Source organism: Acanthisitta chloris, unplaced genomic scaffold (genome assembly GCF_000695815.1).
Source record: "Acanthisitta chloris isolate BGI_N310 unplaced genomic scaffold, ASM69581v1 scaffold7205, whole genome shotgun sequence".
Classification (NCBI taxonomy): Eukaryota; Metazoa; Chordata; class Aves; order Passeriformes; family Acanthisittidae; genus Acanthisitta; species Acanthisitta chloris.
Genome location: NW_008673091.1, coordinates 22,878 through 23,236, shown reverse-complemented (window position 1 = coordinate 23,236; position 359 = coordinate 22,878). Strand labels below are relative to the sequence as shown.

General features: G+C 56.5%; 1 protein-coding gene across 1 annotated transcript in view; it reads right to left on the bottom strand.

The window, feature by feature from the left end:
• LOC103802316 (A disintegrin and metalloproteinase with thrombospondin motifs 7-like) overlaps positions 1 to 359 on the bottom strand; it is a gene marked incomplete at its 5' end in the record, with an annotated part of 39,269 nt that overhangs the window by 16,252 nt on the left and 22,658 nt on the right. The window contains 1 exon segment of the mRNA XM_009074775.1: positions 53 to 266. Within this exon segment, the coding sequence (XP_009073023.1) occupies positions 53 to 266 (214 nt within the window).

Below are 359 nucleotides of genomic sequence, written 5' to 3'. Positions count from 1 at the left end.
CAGCTCCCACCACTTTACAAGACACTGGGACCTCCCTGACACTCCTTCTCACCTCAGACCAGTTCCCCACAGCCCACTTGGAGGGGCAGGGGACATCCCGGTGACAGGGAGCAGTGGCATCTGGCTTGGGGAGGTGCTGGCACTCCGCTTGCTGCAGGGCTCTCTGCTCATCCAGCCCCACACTCTGGATGCAGAGCACTGTCCTCTTCATCAGCCCTGACTGACCACAGGTGGCTGAGCACTTCTGCCACTCACCGACCCACCATCTGCAAAGAGGGAAAGGGAAGGGGAAGGGAAAAGGGAAAAGAAAAAGGAAAGGGAAAGGGAAAAGGGAATAAGGAAAAGGGAAAAAGGAAAAG